General features: G+C 40.2%; 1 protein-coding gene across 2 annotated transcripts in view; it reads right to left on the reverse strand.

Annotated features, from left to right (window-relative positions):
• Positions 1 to 14059, reverse strand: part of slc27a6 (solute carrier family 27 member 6) — a 41288-nt gene that overhangs the window by 20936 nt on the left and 6293 nt on the right. For both annotated transcript variants that reach the window (XR_015067820.1, XM_085927029.1), the window contains exons 4-5: positions 12040 to 12164; positions 1753 to 1947 (exon numbers count right to left, since the gene is read on the reverse strand). Coding sequence is in view for 1 of the 2 variants with exons in the window: in XM_085927029.1 (XP_085783155.1) it covers positions 1753 to 1947; positions 12040 to 12164 (320 nt within the window). In the remaining variant the exon portion in view is untranslated. The remainder of the gene's footprint in view (positions 1 to 1752; positions 1948 to 12039; positions 12165 to 14059) is intronic.

The raw sequence follows: 14059 nt of genomic DNA on the forward strand, positions 1-14059 counted from the left end.
GGAATTGCTATGTGAAAACAATGAGTATAGATTACAGTCTGTGTTGTGTGATTGCGTATGTGACCTTCCTGTTCCCACTGTGTCTTCGTCCTCATTTTGGTCTCTCTTCTCTTAAAACATCCAGGATTGTTAACAAATGATAGGAAGTTACCAGTACTAATATCTGTCTTTAAAATGTATAGCAGACCAGCAAGACACACTCGCCACTTCCATAATTATGTGTGTTTGTAAAGCGCTTTAAGGGAAAAGCTGTTGTGAAAGGGCAATATATATAAAGATGTATTGCATTGTCTTTAGGCGGCACCATGGAGCACTGGTTAGCATCTTCGCCTCACAAGTCAAAGAGTGAGGGTTCGATTCCACCTCCGGCCCTCCCCATGTAGAGTTTGCATGTTCTCATCGTGCCTACGTGGGTGTTGGAATAATCTCGGGGAAGCCTTGGCCTGCCAGACCTTGAGGCCTCATCTTTTACAAGTTTACGACTTTCCTTTGAACTAAATTCTTCCTATTTAGTTCAAGGGATGTCTTTTGATCCCCGTCAGCCTTATATATCCTTGCTGTCCTTATGTTATCTTTGTGTTTATTTTCTGTAAGAGGCCTTCACTAACAATGAGCAGAGCTTCTTTGCATAGGCCAGATGTTTGTTTAGTTCAAAGGAACTTCATTCCTTTTAGTTAACTGTAGCTTTGATTCATAGATTGTTGTTGATCGGAACTGTTTTTCTTTGTTAAATGTTATATACAGTTTGAAGTAGTCGCATATAAGTTATCCCATATTTACTCAATGTTTGTTTAAGGAACTGTATACCAGTTACCTCACATTTACTTAATAAGTGTTGAAATGTTCAGGTAGGACTAGTTACTCATTATTATTGTGTGTTGTGTTAGTTTATCAAGAAGATAAACTTAGCACAGTTTTCATCGCATTGTTCCACAGTAAAGCGGCATTCAACATGCTTCAAGTTATCTGATCACAGTCAAGGAGGAGTCGGCCACCCAGGGAGAAGACAACTGGTTGAGGGAAGAGAACAGACTCTGCAAATCCAGTGCGGGGGTCATGGGCCGACAATTAAGTGGTAAATCACACCACACGGCATGCCTTAGCCAATCAGCGTTGCTACAGCCACTATCTCCCCTCCCTTTAGTGTAGCAACGCCTCTGTAACCAGGACAACCAAAACATTAAAAAGAGGAGAACGCGGAGTAGGGACTCAGAATTGATGGAGATTGTAACTGAGATTCCTTTCTCTATCGTTCTCCTCGCGAGTAAACTTATCCTGGTTGTCTTCTCCTCTTTGTTCCAGCGTGTGATTTAATGTCTGATCATACTTAGACCTGACAGTGGGTTTTCTCCAGGCACTCCGGTTTCCTCCCACATCCCAAAACATGTATGATGGACTGATTGAGCATTCCAAATTGCCCCTAGGTGTGAGTGCGGATGGTTTTTCGTCTCTGTGTGCCCTCCGATTGGCTGGCAACTGGTTCAGGGTGTCCCCCGTCTACTACATGATGGCTGCTGGGATAGGCCCCAGCACACCTGCAACTCCCGTGCACAGAAGTGGCACAGAAAATGCATGAATGGATGGATGGATTGTTTTCTATCAAATAGCCATAAACGTGTAATAAATCAATATAGAGGTTTAAACTTCTGTTTTTAGGTAATTCCTAAACTAATTATTGCTACCATTCAACCCATACATGTTCATTTGGACACTTTTTAGGGGTAAATACACAACAATATATCACAATCTCACCCTGTAAATGAAGTTGGAACGCCCCACTTTGCCAATCTTGCCCATGTAATTCATGAAACACAGGTTTCCCTCAGTGGAGCCATAAACCTCGCACATTTTTATGTTTCCAAAGCGTCGATGGAACTCCTGCCAGACATCCTGACGCAGCCCATTCCCGACTCCCATCCGCACCGAGTGGACCTTGTCGATCTCTGTCTGAGGGTGGTAAAAGTTACATTTCAACAGTGAGAAAATGCTAATGTTTTGTTGTCTTGCATGTCAGAATTATTTCAAAAGTAGAGGTCGCAGGAACTTGCTCCAGGTTTGAAAAACAGAACTACTATACTTGTATAAATGTATTATACTGATTATGTTATCTCAAGTATAATGCATTGTTATTGAACATACACTCTGGTGTACATGGATACTTTTGCACACCACACAGAGACCCAGACCACACCCATCTAATACATCAGACTGATGGGGTGCAAGTTACCCAAGCCCCTCAACTGTAATTAGGATGTCCAACAACTGCTTGATCTGCTGAATGACAAACCTTCACCCTCAAGTTCCAAAGCTCATGTCCAAAGACAGATGTGCTAGAGCAGCCATGTCCAAAGTCCGGCCCGCGGGCCAAATTCGGCCCCTGGTCAGATTTCATACGGCCCACAGCTTCAGTCTTATCATGTATTATTTATGGCCCGCCTGCACTGTCAAACTGAATTTAAAAAAAATCATGAAACTTGAAACTGTAATTCCTTCTGTTACCATAAGGTGGCAGCACCACCCCTCTCCGCTCATTTCTGCCATGGTGACTGCAAAGAAAACAAGGAAAGCTGACATTGAGGGCCGTCGCTTTCAAGAGAAATGGGAATTACGTTACTTCTTCACTGAAAATCAAGGCAATTGTGTTTGTCTAATTTGTAAAGAGACGGTTGCCTTGTTTAAGGATTTCAACCTAAAGACCACCATCAGACTAAACATGCTAACACATACGACAAGCTAACAGGGAGTGACCGCGCTGATAAAGTGAGCCAGCTCCAAGCTGAACTGGCATCACAACAGCGATTCATCACGCGGGGATGTGAGTCAAAAGGAAATCAAAAGTAAATATTACTTAATATTAAATATTACGAAGTGGCCATGTTAATACTGTTGATGTTATGAACCTGTAGACGTGACACAAACTATTACTTTCTGAAAAATATTGTAAATGACAAGAGCAAAATTCACTTGTTTTAAGTTTTAATAATAACAGACAACTTTGCATTACTTATAACTCCTGTTTAAAATGTTCATGAGACAAAAATAATTTTAAACTCTTGTAAATTTAAGGTATTTCATAGAGTTTGTTCAATGTTATCTTACTCTTCAGATATGAATGAAAGGCAGAATTTGTGTTTTTAGAGTTGTTCACATCTGTCTGAGTGGCTTATATTTGGTTATTTTGTCAATTAAAAAATAAAGACAATTGGGACAATGAAATTTGTTTCATAACAGTGTGTATTTGTATTAAATTTCTGTAGTTAAAAAAGGTCCGAAAAATTTATTGGCCCCCGGGCCCCTTCACTTTATTAAATCTGGCCCTCCTTGCAAAACGTTTGGACATCCCTGTGCTAGAGCCATCTAATGCTTCAAAATGCAATTTCAAATGATGGGTGTCACTTGATTAAGGACTGATGACTTTTTTTGGGGGGGGGGGCTGACAATGAACAGATGATTAAAGTATAAATTATGACGACTGACAATGATGCAGGATCGCCCAGGCAAATGACGAAGGCCAAAAAACGGATCAACAAAATGTGGTCAATTGTGTGTGCATGCGTGTGATTTTATGGATAAAGGATATTTTGTCGGTGTCAAACCTTTTTGACGGTCGTTGGTCAATTTATTTTTTTTTTTATTTATTTAACCTTTATTTACTCAGGCAAACAATTAAAACAAGTTCTTATTTACAACTGCGGCCTGACCCAAAGAACAATGGCACTTTGAGGGGGATGGGGGATAGAGTGCTAAAAAATAAATAAATACATAAAACAAGGTTGTATAAATACACAATCAAAAATAAAAAACAACCAAGAACAATAAAACTATACAATATAACAACATATCTAAACTAACAGCTGTAAGAGTCGGTTAAAACTTGTTGCAATTTTTGTTTGAAAACTGTAAATGATGTGATGACAGTAAATTGAAGGGTATTTTGCATAGTATTCCAGTCATAAACTGCAGAGAAATGGAAGGAGTTTCGACCGAAAACTGTACGTACTTTGGGTATGGTGAATTTAATAAGATTACTGGACCTTAGATTGTGAGAACAATGATGACGGTGCAGGAGGGAAGAGATAGCGAGGTGACATCCTGAGTATGGATTTGTAAATGAGGTGAAACCAATGGTGAAGTCGTCAGGTATGGAGTGATGTCCAATCAATTAATTTATACAAATCACAGTGGTGAGTGGAGAAGTGCGCACCTGTGGCAAAGCGGATAGCAGAGTGGTGAAGAGGGTCCAGCTTTTTGAGAGTAGAGTGGGATGCCATCCTATAGATCAGGGGTGGGCAATTCCGGTCCTCGAGGGCCGGTGTCCTGCATGTTTTCTATGTCACCCTGTTGCAACACACCTGATTCAAATGATCAAGATTGTTATCCAGCTTCTGTATACCTTGCTAGTTATCTAACCATTTGAATCAGGTGTGTTGCAACAGGGTGACGCCATAATCAAAAATGGGCAGGATGGTCATTTTGACAACAGAGTGTCTAGCTGCACGGGTGAAGGAGGCCTTATTGCGATAGAGGAAGCTAAGACGAGGTTTGACTTTTGACTGTAGGTGTTTTATGTGGGTAGTGAAGATGAGGGACGAGTCCAACCATAAATCAAGATATTTGTAACAGTTTACAAACTCGAGTTCAGTGCCATCTGCACAAAATATTTTAGGGGTATTGTTGGGAGCACGAGACCGGTTAAAAATTATGCATTTGGTTTTCTTAGTGTTAAGAAGGAGATGGAGATCATGGAAATATTGTTCAACGGAGGTGAAGCTAAGTTGGATGCTGCAGAATGGAGAGAAGGACCTTCAGAGTATAAGATAGTATCATTAGCAAAAAGGTGGATCTTTGAACTGCCGACATACTTGACTACATCATTAATGTAAATGGAGAACAACAATGGGCCTAGGATCGAGCCTTGAGGAACCCCTTTGGAGATGGTGAGAGGGTCAGAAAGAATATTTTACAATTTAATTTGCTGGAGTCGATTATTTAGGTAGCTGGCAAATCAATCACATGCGTGCAATAATAGAGAGCCTCTGCAGGAGGATGGAATGGATGACGGAGTCAAAGGCTTTAGTCAGGTCAATGAAGGCAGCAACACAAATCTACTTGGAATCCAGGGAAGTAATGATATCGTCTAGGACCTTCAAAGTAGCTGTCGTGCATCCATAGCCAGGCCGAAACCCAGACTGCAGTTCGGACAGGATGTTATTTTGAGACCAAAAAAAGACAGAGCTGTTTGTGGACCAGTTTTTCTAAGACCGTAGCCAAGCAGGGCAGGATGGAAATAGGTCTATAACATTTGGGGTCAGAGCCAGAACCTCTTCAATGCGGATTTCCAGTCTGGAGGAAACACAGACAACTCCAGGGACATATTAAAAAGCCGTGAGATGGGGGCAGCAATAATGGGAGCAGCAATTTTTAAAAATCTTGGGTCTAACTTGTCATAACCCGCCGACTTAGTAGTGTCCAGTTTAGAGAGTTCCTCAAAAACCTCTGAGAATTGTAAGTTCAGTGAAAGTTCTACTGACAAACTTAATTTGTTCCATGATCGGGTTCATAGATCAAAAAGTTCATAAGTAGGAGCGATTTCTTTCCATAAGAATTAATATAAAATTAATCTTTAAGTGTTAATACACCATTGCTGCCAGCTCAGTTTCCTCATGAAACTACTTTGACCAATAAATTCAATTTACAGCCAAAATGGGAGTGCAAGTGTCTTAAAGTGATAGTTAATTATTTTAATCAATATTATAAATAGCAGAAAAATACTATTAAAAAATAAGATTGTTTCACATATTAGTTGCCAATCGATTATTCAAGGTTTGCATATGCAGTGATAAGCACTCCCTGCATGAGTATATCCTTTGATGAGTGTAATTCATGTGTGCAAATGGTTGCTTTTCTAATTACTGATATTCAGATGACTACAAATGAGCACAGTGCCATGGCCAAGCTTTCACCCACTCAACAAAATAACAGAAGAATTGTGGACAAAGAGGACTTTCAGTCTTGCATCAATAAGGAGCTCTGCCATGAAATGACGTGTACGTGCATATCTGTGGGCGGAGCAAACAAAGGCAACAAAAGATATTTTTCTTTGGTTCGCAGAGCATAATGTGATTCACGACTCAATGATTTTGGACAAGAAAACTGTCATAGACGATGTTCCATAATCTCCACAAAATAATTGATTGTTACAAAATTTGACCAAACAACCTCAATCCTTAGAAATAAATCATTCATTGAGAAACTAAAAGAGCTGGGCTTTGTGCTTTGAAAATATATACTGACACTTGACACTGAAAATGGATTAATGACCTATTTGGGTCAGGTACATATGCAAGTTTTTATTCAATATTCAACCATAAACCATCATTCGTCTTGGGGGACACATTCCAGGCCCACCCAGTTGAAGTGAAAATCTCTGATATATTTTGAGACTATAACAGTATACTGCTGAAATATGTACCTTTTAGAAGTGGGGCCTGGTTGTGTGGCATGTGCCTGGGCGTCAACAGTGCCTGACAGAGGTTCTTGTGTGAGTGTGTCCTTTTAAATTGGTTCATAACTGAGAAGAGCCATAGTTATTTGTTTGGACTGCAACCATTGTCATCGGAAAGTGTTAGTGGAGTATGTTAGTGCAGTATGCTCTTGACTTACGCACATCTACTGTATGTTAGTACCGTATTTTCCGGACTATAAGCCGCAGATATGTGAACTGATTAAAAATATTAACACATTATTACTTGCTTATTAACACATTACTTATCACTTCACATGTTATTTTCACACCAAACCGCATGAGGGTGCTCTCGGCCTGCGGAATAATTGGAACTGCAACTGACGATGAGTCTGACATCAGCACCGCATATACTTCTGGAGTCAGCTGAGTTGTTTATAAGTGACACAGAGGAGATTTCAATGGATTTAATGATTTTAAATTACACAGATTGTTCGATAAACTTGTTATTTATGGTATAGTTATTTGATATACAGTTTATATATAGTTATATAGGCCTGTGGAATAATTGGAACTGCAACTGATGATGAGTCGGATGTCAGCGCAGCATCTACTTCCGGAGTCAGGGGAGTTGTTTATAAGTGACACAGAGGACAAGTATTTCGATGGATTTAATGATTTGGAGTGACACGGATGGTTCGATAAACTTGTTATTTATGTTATAGTTATCTGAATAACTGTTAATATGTTACATCAGGGGCGGCTCAGTGGGACACTGGTGAGCTCGTCTCCCTCACGGTTAGGAGGGTGCAGGTTCGATTCCACCTCCACCCTCCCTGCGTGGCGTTTGCATGTTCTCCCCGTGTCCGTGTGAGTTTTCTCTGGGCAATCCGGTTTCCTCCCACATCCCCAAAACATGCTTGGAAGGCCGATTGAGCACTCCAAATTGCCCCTAGGTGTGAATGCGAGTGTGGATGGTTGTTCATCTCTGTGTGCCCTGCGATTGGCTGGCAACCGGTCCAGGGTGTCCCCCCCCTACTGTCCGATGACTGCTGGGATAGGCTCCAGCACACCCGCGACCCCCCTGGGGACAAGCGGTATAGAAAATGGATGGATGGATGTCACGTCAGGCACGTTTCTCAGTCCTTTGTTTGTGTTTATGTAACGTTAGCATACCGTATCGTTTAGCCTGTTGTTGCCTATTCATGTCTGTTTTTGGTGTTGGATTTTGTTAAATAAAGTTCCCCCAAAAATGCGACTTGTACTCCGGTGCGACTTATATATATATATGGTTTTTTTTTCATCTTTATTATGCATTTTATGGCTGGTGTGACGTGCTCCGGATTGATTTATAGTCCGGAAAATACGGTACTCCACTTGAGTCTATTCGTGATTTTGAAGATTTAATCACTAAAAAACAAAAAAGCCCAAAACATAAAATGAGACACGGTAAGAGATTCCAGTGGTAAGATATTCTATACTCAACTTCATTACATTGCAAAGACAAGATAATTATTGTTCAATTTAATTCACTTCTATCATGCAAATACAGTATTGTCTCATTTTGGGGGAAAAAGCTGGGACAGGGCAAAAAAAAAGGCTTAAGAAAAAAAAAAGGAGCTTGTTTTTAACATGAATTGGTATAAAACAAGCAGCCGCAAAAGGCTTAGTTGTTCACAAGAGAGGATGGGTCAAGAACTGCATGAGAAAATAGTCCAACAGTTTAAAAACATTTCCCAGCAAGGAATTTGGGGTTTTCGTCACAGTCTAGAAAATCGATTCCCCAAGCAGCACAAGCAATGTAGTTTGTTGCTACATCTATAAATGCAAGGTAAAACTCTATTATGCAAAAAGAAAGCACACATCAACTACACCCAGAAACGCTGGTCTGGGATGGACCTCATCTGAGGTGGACTGAAGAGATGTGTTTTCAAATTTCCAAATATTTTTGGGAAATAATGAATGTGTTTTCCAGGCCAAAGAGGGAATTGGCCATTGCCGTCAATGCAAAGCTCAACAGCCAGCATCTCTGGTAGTATTGGAGTGTGGCGGCGGTAAGCTGAAGAACTCCGATTGAGCCTTTTGGGCCTGTGGGAATTTGGAGGCAGCCGACACTTCCACTTCCAAATGGCTTGGAGGAAATTCTGGTCCACCATCTGACGTCTCAGGAGGAAGAAGCAGTGCACTGTTAACACTGTGTATAGTGGACCTGCTGACGTCGACTCGGGACGTTGTGAATCGGTGGGGAAACTCCTCCTCAAAAGACCTCGTCAATTCTACCGACACTTCTTCCATTGTGAAAGCAAAGCCTTGGGACTCTGAGGTGGGCAAGGTGGTCGATGAGATCCGCCCGGATTTCTTAAAGGCTCTGGATGTTGTGGGACTCTCCTTGCTGACACACCTGTACAAAATTGTTTGGACATTGGGGATCATGCCTCTGGATTGACAGACCCGGGTGGTGGTCCTTTTTTAAGAAGGCCCTTTTTAAGAAAGAGGAGCGTGTGTTCAAACTACAGAGGAATCACACTCCTCAGCCTCCCTGGTAAGGTCTAATCAGGGGTGCTGGAGAGGAAAGTCTGTCGGGAGTTCGACTCTCGGTTTCAGGCGGAACAATGTGGTTTTCATCCTGGCCGTGGAAGAGTGATTAGCTCTATACCCTTGGCAGGATCCTCAAGGGTGCATGAGAGTTCGCTCAACTAGTCCACATGTGTTTTGTGGACTAAGAGAAGGCGTTCGACCGTGTCCCTCAGGAGGTTCTGCAGAGGGTGCTTCGGGAGAACGGGGTACCAAACCCACTGATAAGGGCGGGTTGGTTCCTGTATCACCGATGTCAGAGTTTGGTCTGCAGTAAGTCATATTCATTTCCGGTGAGGGTTGGACTCTGCCAAAAGTGCCCTTTGTCATCGATTCGGTGAATAACTTTTATGGACTTGGTTTCTTCAAACTGTGATCATCACAGGAATGAGAATGGCAAATGTGGAAAAAACACTAAAAAGTAGCCGGTGATGATTTATTTATATATATATATATATATATATATATATAGATATATATATATATAGATATATAAAGTGTATATATAAGTGTATATATATATATATATATATATATATATATATATATATATATATATATATATATATATATATATATATATATACAGAATTACAGACAGAATTTGCAGTTTTTCGCTCACCATTCACGGTCAGAGCTTCAAATGTCCCCGTTGACATGCAACTTGAAATCATTGATTTGCAGTGTGATGTAGAATTGAAGGACAAATTTGCCTCTGTGGGCTTGGACACATTTTACAAGTATCTCCTACCAGGCTATCCTAAATTGACAGCACTGGCTGCAAAAGTGTTGTCCATGTTTGGGACTACCTACCTTTGTGAGCAAGTTTTCTCAGTAATGAACATTAATAAAACGAAGCTGCGCTCAAAGCTCACACATAAGCACTTAAATGAGATTCTGAAATTGGCTGCTACTCAGGACATGATGCCTGATATTGATGCACTTGTGCAGGCTAAAAGATGCCATGTTTCAGGGGCAAATACTGAGCAAGACTAAATCCTATGGAATGCTGCTTTCAACGTTGCACTATAAAAATAAACAGCTGTGGATGTTTGCTGTAGTAATTGCTGTGAAAGTCAGTGCTAGTCAGTAGCAGATTTACAACAGAAGAGTTTTTTTGAGTAAAATATTATTTCTTATGCATGCCATATGTTATGTATGTGAGTTATTTTTTATATGTATACATTTTATGCATTCACAAGGAAGGGGACACATTTACTTAATGAAATGTCTGTTTAAAACAGCTGCCACTTAAGATTTCAAGTGTGTGGAGTCAATTCATGTGTTCAGAATTGCTTCCCAGATGTGGAAAATGAAATTTTTAATCATTTCTAAATTTTGATGTGTTTGATGTATTTTAACATGCAGGACAGTGTTTTTAAGTTCCACAAAACTGTGACTAAATGTTTTGCAACATTGTACAATCACTGTGATCAGTTTTCATGCATAATGCACTTAAATAAATGTTAAACTGAGTAAAAGTGTTGTTGAAATTCCACATACTTTTCTTAAAAACTCTTAAGTTGTTCATAATATATTTAGTAAAAGGACAATTCAATTAATATAACAATTTTATCATTTACTTCTTCTCCTTTGCACTAATACAATGAAAAAAGTGGACTTATTGTTACTTCTATGTAATTTTGCAATGAGTTTACTGGTCAGGCCCCCTTGAGATCAGATTAAGCTGTATGCGGCCCCCAGACCAAAATGAGTTTGACACCCCTGTTCTAAACCCACATGTGCTCCTTAATGTTCCTAGCGCCGCGACCTCCATAGCTGATCATATCTTGACAGAGAATACACAAAACCTTCCCCGGGACATCTATTTTACGGATATGTTCCGTCAGTCACGTGGTTGCGGACTGTGTTCCGAGTTGTACAATGACGTTGCTCTCAAGCCATGCCCATTTGAAGCAGTTCTTGATCCCGTTCAACATGTCTATTTCCCTGGCACAATCCTCGTCTTTTTTCTCCAAAGGTTTCGCCATGCTGGCAAAAACTTTTGCAGAGTAGGCCCTAGATCTATCTAACTAAATAACTCATCTACAAGTGTATGAAAACCCTGGAAAAAAAAGTGGAAATGATGTGACGAAAGTAGCGCCAAAATGCTGCCAAAAATAAGGCGGATGTTGGATCACTTCTGCCAGTGAGTTAGGTTTACAGAGGCAAGCCGATTTCCGTACTCACATCTTAACTAATTTTGCCTTGAGATATGCCAAAAGATACCGTCGCAAGTCGCCGAGGCTAATGTTGCCCGCTCCACCCCCCCAAATATATAAAAAAAAAGATCTCAACGAATTTACACGATTTACGAAAATGATACTTTCACTGAAAAAAAACACGAAAATCCGCAGATCTGCGGAAAATTCTCATCCCTGTCATCAAGGCTCATTGGAGCGGTTCGCAGCTGAGTGCTAGGTGGTTGGGATGAAAATCAGCTTGTCTAAATCTGAGACCATGGTCCTCAGTCAGAAAAGGGTGGAATGCTCTCTCCGGGTTGGTGATGAGGTCCTGCCCCAAGTGGAGGAGTTCAAGTATCTTCGGGTCTCGTTCATGAGCGAGGGCAGGATGGAGCATGAGATGGACAGGCGGATCGGTGCAGCGTCTGCTGTGATGTGGACTCTGTACTGGTCTGTTGTGATGAAGAAGGAGCTGAGCTGAAAGGCAAAGCTCTTGATTTACCAGTTGATCTACGTTCCAGCCCTTTCTTATGGTCACTAGCTATGGGTCATGACAGAAAGAACAAGATTCCGGATACAAGCACCCAAAATGACCTTTAGCCTCTTTGGGGACGCATTTGGTTTACACACCAGACAGACATTGGTCACAATTAATACTGTATGTAATGTACTGGGTAAAAAAAAAAAAAAAAAATCACAAAAAAATACAAATTGAGCATTAAGACCTGCAGTGTCAACCTAGTCCAAAACTGCACATGCCCCTAAAATCGCCAATACCAATCTACAACACACACAGTTAAATAACATACACACCGGTACCTTTGACTGGTTGCAGAGGTATCTGCACAGTTCACCAATATACTGGAAAACTGTTGCATTATGTTTTCGACAGTCATTCCAGAACTGTGAGACTGAGAACTTCTTTTTTATAATGCATGTTGCACCTGTGAAGAATCAATAAAATTAAATTCAATATGACAAAAACATCAAGTTGTTATACAGTAGGCCGCCTCTGTATCAGAGTTCAAGCAATGTGACCCCAAATACTTGCAGCTTGGAAAACTATTTTTTTTTATCCACCGGCATCTGAAATTGCAATGTCAGAAACCAGGGTTGCATGGGGTGTTCAAGGTCACAGATAGCCAAGGCCATTTTCCATACTACAATGGATGGCTCATTCAATCAAATCATATCTGAACAGCACAATGACGCAATGGTTTCTTAATTTGTCACAATTCTAAATGTTGCTTCTTACTTTGTTTCCGCTTCTATTAAGGCTGTGACTGCAGGATTGATGTACCGTAATTTTCGGACTATAAGTCGCATTTTTTTTCCCCCATAGTTTGTGTGTGTGTGAGGGAGGGCGACTTATATGTGAATTTTTTTCACAAATTGTCAAAATTCAAAAATCTGCAATGTAGTGAAACCGCGATAAACGAACCGCGATGTAGCAAGGGATTACTGTAATTTGAACTGCAAGTGACGTCAGCAGCGCGGCGGTTGTTTACATAAGGACAAAGCATTTGATCACGGGATGACGAAGATGACGACGGGCCCCACGTTTGAAGGGTTTAATGATTTGGAGTGACACAAGGTTTGAAAAACGTATTTATGTTATAGTTATTTGATATATTTTATTTTGTGTAGCAACATGTATATGGTTTTATCGTTATAGTTCAGTAGTTGTTGGCTCGTTGAACTCTTGTTTTGTTAAATAAAGAGTCGTTTACCAAACCCACGTCTTTCCTGGTACTTTCTTAACGCTACAATAGAGTTATATACTAGATCTGTGCGCCGCGCAAGCGGCGTTGTTGACATAAAGGATGAGGAATTTGATCGATAGATTTAATGATTAGGAGTGACTCAGATGGTTTGATATTATTGTTGTTATATGATAGTTATTTGAAATATACTTTATATATCGTTATATGGGTCTGAGGAATAATTAGGAATGCAACTTACGAGTCCGACGTCAGCAGCGCGGCGCATATGCTGCGCATACGCGGCATTGTTTACATAAAGGACGATCGATGGATTTAATGAATTGGAGTGACACAGATGGTTTGATAAACGTGTTATTTATGTAATACTTATTTGAACAACTCTGAATGTTACTCAGGCCCATTCTCAGCTCTTCGTTTGTGTATATGTCACGTTAGCATACCGTATCGTTTAGCCTGTTGTTGCTGGTTCATGTCTGTTCTTGGTGTTGGATTTTGACAAATAAATTTGCCCCAAAAGTGCGACTTATACTCCGGTGCAACTTGTATATGTTTTTTTTCACTTTATTGTGCATTTTATGGCTGGTGTGACTTATACTCCGGAGCGAATTATAGTCCAAAAAATAAGGTATGTGTGCAGTCTATTTTATGAAAAAAATGACAGTAAATGGATGTGCGTTTGTGTGCGCATGCGTTTGTGTGTGTGGGGTGTAAAACATAAATAAAAACAAAAGACAATGTTTTACAAAGCTTTTTCAAATCAAATTTAATATAATACATTTCTAAAGCAAGATTGAATGAAATGTGAAACTGAAAAGCTTCACTGTTTGCTCATTTTGAATTTGATGCCTGCAACATATTTAAAAAAAGGGGGCCTTTTTATCACTGTGTTACATCACCTTGCCTTTTAACAATTCAAAAAGCATTTGCAAAGTTGCAAACATTTTCTCTGCAATCTTTTTTAAGAAAGGGAAGTCTGAGATTGTAGTGATGCTAACATCAAAGCAACCAGCATTCTCTTTTGCTAATTGCAGCTACTTTCAGGAGTTTAGGAAACTTGGCTGACTGAAGTGAGCAACTGATTACTTGGTGCAACTCAATTAGCGCACATTTTGCAA

Source organism: Syngnathus leptorhynchus, chromosome 12 (genome assembly GCF_054491065.1).
Source record: "Syngnathus leptorhynchus isolate UIUO chromosome 12, UIUO_Slep, whole genome shotgun sequence".
NCBI lineage: Eukaryota > Metazoa > Chordata > Actinopteri > Syngnathiformes > Syngnathidae > Syngnathus > Syngnathus leptorhynchus.